Source organism: Salvelinus sp. IW2-2015, unplaced genomic scaffold (assembly GCF_002910315.2).
Source record: "Salvelinus sp. IW2-2015 unplaced genomic scaffold, ASM291031v2 Un_scaffold2698, whole genome shotgun sequence".
NCBI lineage: Eukaryota > Metazoa > Chordata > Actinopteri > Salmoniformes > Salmonidae > Salvelinus > Salvelinus sp. IW2-2015.
The window spans coordinates 70,998-75,426 of NW_019944004.1; the positions used below are offsets into that span (position 1 = coordinate 70,998).

At 46.6% G+C, this 4,429-nt stretch overlaps 1 protein-coding gene across 1 annotated transcript in view; it reads right to left on the bottom strand.

Moving 5' to 3' along the window:
- Positions 1–4,429, bottom strand: part of LOC112074584 (fibrillin-2-like) — a gene marked incomplete at its 5' end in the record, with an annotated part of 47,040 nt that overhangs the window by 20,333 nt on the left and 22,278 nt on the right. Inside the window, one exon of the mRNA XM_070440589.1 lies at positions 647–1,015. Coding sequence (XP_070296690.1) covers positions 647–1,015 — 369 coding nt within the window. The remainder of the gene's footprint in view (positions 1–646; positions 1,016–4,429) is intronic.

Genomic DNA, 4,429 nt, shown 5'->3' on the forward strand with positions numbered 1-4,429 from the left:
CTGTCTATATAAGGTCCCACAGTTGACAGTGCATGTCAGAGCAAAAACCAAGCCAAGGGGTCGAAGGAATTGTCCGTAGAGCTCCTAACAGAGTGTGTCGAGGCACAGATCTGGGGAAGGTGCCAGAAAACATTCTGCAGCATTGAAGGTCCCAAGAACACAGTGGCCTCCATCATTCTTAAATGGAAGAAGTTTGGAACCACCAAGACTCGTGTGTGCCTTTCCAAATCATGTCCAATCAATTGAATTTACCACAGGTGGACTCCAATCAAGTTATAGAAACATCTCAAGGATGATCAATGTAAACAGGATGCACCTGAGCTCCATTTAGAGTCTCATAGCAAAGGTCTGAATACTTATGTAAATAAGGTATTTCTGTTTTATTTTTAATACATTTGCAAACATTTCTAAAAACCTGTTAACACTTAGTCATTATGGGGTATTGTGTGTAGATTGATGAGGATTTTATTTTATTTTATCCATTTTAGAATGAGGCTGTAACGTAACAAAATGTGGAAAAAGTCATGGGGTCTGAATACTTTCCGAATGCACTGTATGTAGATACTGTACACATCTTACAGCTTGCAGAGCCTATGCTATCTGTTGAATGTGTGGGTGCTTCTAGTGCATGTGGAGGTTTCCTTACCTAAGTCTGGCCTTTGTCCATTTCCATTAGGAACCCCTTGGCCATTCAGTGTTGGATCGTAGCCACTGCTGGGTCTAGATGGATCATACCCACCATTGGGTCTGGATGGGTCATAGCCACCATTGGGTCTAGATGGATCATAGCCACCATTGGGTCTAGATGGATCATACCCACCATTGGGTCTAGATGGATCATAGCCACCATTGGGTCTAGATGGATCATAGCCACCATTGGGGCTGGACGGGTCGTTGCCACCATTGGGCCTTTGAGGGATCAAAGGATTTAGAGGATTCATGGGGTTGGGTCTCCCTCCAAAGTCTCCATCTGGGTAGGGTAGGACTCCTTGGACACACAGCCGGCGGTACTCCTCTGGGGGACGGTGAGACAAAGGTCAAGATGTTAGTCAGCAGTGAGAAGAAAGGTCATCTGGATGATGGTGGAACAGGTTTGAAAAGTTCAAACATCAATAGGTTTGCCAGCAGTGAGAGTAGAGGTCAAAGGTCAAAACTACAGTGTGCCTTGAAACAGATCATGTCTAAGGACACTAAGCCATACTACTTCAAACCCTTAACCATGTCTCTCTTTGACATCAAAGTATATAGTCAGTTGGTTGCTCTGAGAGGACACAAATACTCTCTAAAGCTCTCTATATGATCTAAAGCAATCACAAACTACGGTCATGTTCTGTAGGCCACAAAACAGCAACATGTTTGAAGGTTTCATGAACATCATTGGACAAGTTCAAGTTCTCCTACGTTTCTCCCATTTTGTGTTACTTACCGAACACCCAGCAGACGTTCCGGCCCCCACAAACATGAGTTGCTCACCCCTGTCCTCTACACTTGAGGTGAAACCAACCTGAGTTGCTCACCCCTGTCCTCTAGACTGAGGTGAAACCTACCTGAGTTGCTCACCCCTGTCCTGTAGACTTGAGGTGAAACCTACCTGAGTTGCTCACCCCTGTCCTCTAGATTTGAGGTGAAACCAACCTGAGTTGCTCACCCCTGTCCTCTAGACTGAGGTGAAACCAACCTGAGTTGCTCACCCCTGTCCTGTAGATTTGAGGTGAAACCAACCTGAGTTGCTCACCCCTGTCCTGTAGATTTGAGGTGAAACCAACCTGAGTTGCTCACCGCTGTCCTCTAGATTTGAGTTGAAACCAACCTGAGTTGCTCACCGCTGTCCTCTAGATTTGAGTTGAAACCAACCTGAGTTGCTCACCGCTGTTCTCAAGATTTGAGGTGAAACCAACCTGAGTTGCTCACCGCTGTCCTCTAGATTTGAGGTGAAACCAACCTGAGTTGCTCACCGCTGTCCTCTAGATTTGAGGTGAAACCAACCTTAGTGGCTCACCGCTGTCATCTAGATTTGAGGTGAAACCAACCTTAGTTGCTCACCCCTGTCCTCTAGACTTGAGGTGAAACCTACCTGAGTTGCTCACCGCTGTCTTCTAGATTTAAGATGAAACCAAAGCAACACATGCCAGTGAAGTAGGATTTGGAGGAACAGGTATCCTGTGTGCTATGCCCAGTCTGGGGTGGGAGCCAAAGGAAATGGGGGAGAGTGCCAGGGGCTTTCAGAGCCCTCCAGTCTGCCCTGACATTACCAAGGTACCATTCTGTTACCGCCTGCAGCAGCAGAACACTATCTGTTACCGCATGACAGGCACTTTGGGCTCAGCATCAGATTCAGCAGTTCTCCAACCTGCCTCAGGTTTTCATGGGCTTTTTACAATGAGGTGCAGTTAAGGGCAGAACTTACATAACTCTAGAGAGAGATATAACGATGGTTTTGACGTTGAAGTAGCTAATAATGATACAGAGAATTATAACTATGGAAATGTCAAAAGGTTTTGACGTTGAAGTAGTGTCACGGATCCCCCCCCCCCCATGGACCATTCCTCTTTACAAAACCGTTTCAGTTCAGCAATATTCTTGGAATGTCTGGTGTGAACCGCTTTCGTGAGGTCATGCCACAGCATCTCAATCGGGTTGAGGTCAGGACTCTGACTGGGCCACTCCAGAAGGAGTATTTTCTTCTGTTTTGAAGCATTTCTGTCGTTGATTTACTTCTGTGTTTTGGATCGTTGTCCTGTTGCATCACCCAACTTATGTTGAGCTTCAATTGGTGGACAGATAGCCTAACATTCTCCTGCAAAATGTCTTGATAAACTTGGGAATTCATTTTTCCGTCGATGATAGCAAGCTGTCCAGGAAGTTGGTTGTGCTACTGAGAGGACACAAATATTCTCTTAAGCTCTCTATATGATCTAATAGCATCACAAAAACTACGGTATGTTCTGTAGGCCACAAAACAGGCAACATGTTTGAAGGTTTCATGAACATCATTGGACAAGTTCAATTCTCCTACGTTCTCCCATTTTTGTGTACTTACCGAACACCAGCAGACGTTCCGGCCCCCACAAATTGAGTTGCTCACCCCTGTCCTCTTAACTGAGGTGAAACCAACCTGAGTTGCTCACCCCTGTCCTCTAGACTGAGGCAACGAGTGAAACCTACCTAGTTGCATCACCCCTGTCCTGTAGACTTGAGGTGAAACCTACCTGAGTTGCTCACCCCTGTCCTCTTAAGAGTTGAGGTGAAACCAACCTGAAAGTTGCTCCAACCCCCCCCTTACGCTGGCTAGGAACTGAGACTGAAGCAACACACCTGAGATTGCTCAGCCACCACTGAGGTCCCTGCTTAGATTTTGAAGTGAAAACCAACCATCCTGAGGTAAGAAACTACAACACCACACCATAGTCCTCGAGATTACTGCGACGCGTATGAACCGAACGCTGAAGTTCGCCATCACCCCCGCCTTCCGCTAGATTTTTGAGTTTGAAACCAACCGTGAGTTTGCTTCACCGCTGTCCTCTAGATTTGAGTTGAAACCAACCTGAGTATGTACTCACCGCTTACTCAAATTTGAGGCTGAAAACCAGACCATGGAGTGCTCACCGCAATGCCTCCTACTAGATGTTCAGAGGTTGAAAAGACCCTGAGTTGCTCACCGGCGTCCTCTAGATTCTGAGGATGAAACCAACTATACGTGGCCTCACCGCTGTCCATCTAGATTTGAGCGTGAATTAACCAACCTTAGTGTGCTCACCCCGTTCCTCTAGACTTTGAAGGTGTCGAAACCTACCTGAGTTGCTCACCCGCTGCTTGCTGATTGTAAGATGAAACCAACAGCAACACATGCCAGGTGAAGTAGGATTTGGAGGAACAGTGTATCCTGTGTGCTCATGCCCAGTCTGGGTGGGAGCCAAAGGAAATGGGGAGAGTGCAGGGGTTTCAGAGCCCTCCAGTCTGCCCTGACATTACCAAGGTACCATTCTGTTACCGCCTGCAGCAGCAAACACTATCTGTTACCGCACATGACAGGCACTTTTTGGCTCAGCATCAGATTCAGCAGTTCTCCAACCTGCCTCAGGTTTTCATGGGCTTTTTACAATGACAGGTGCAGTTATAAGGGACAGAACTTACATAACTCTAGAGAGAGATATAACGATGGTTTTTGACGTTGAAGTAGCTAATAATGATACAGAGAATTATAACTATGAATGTCAAAAGTTTTGACGTCTGAAGTACGTGTCACGGATCCCCCCCCCCCCCCGACTACTGCTCATTACGTTCACCAGCTCCGGAGTCTACTTGGCCTTCTAGGCGTCACTGAACGGGATTTCATCACCACCAACCCAGGGACGTCTTGTCTCATAATGCCACACACTGGTTTCCCGATTCCCCCTGATTAGTACAGGGCCAAGAAAAAGTGTATATT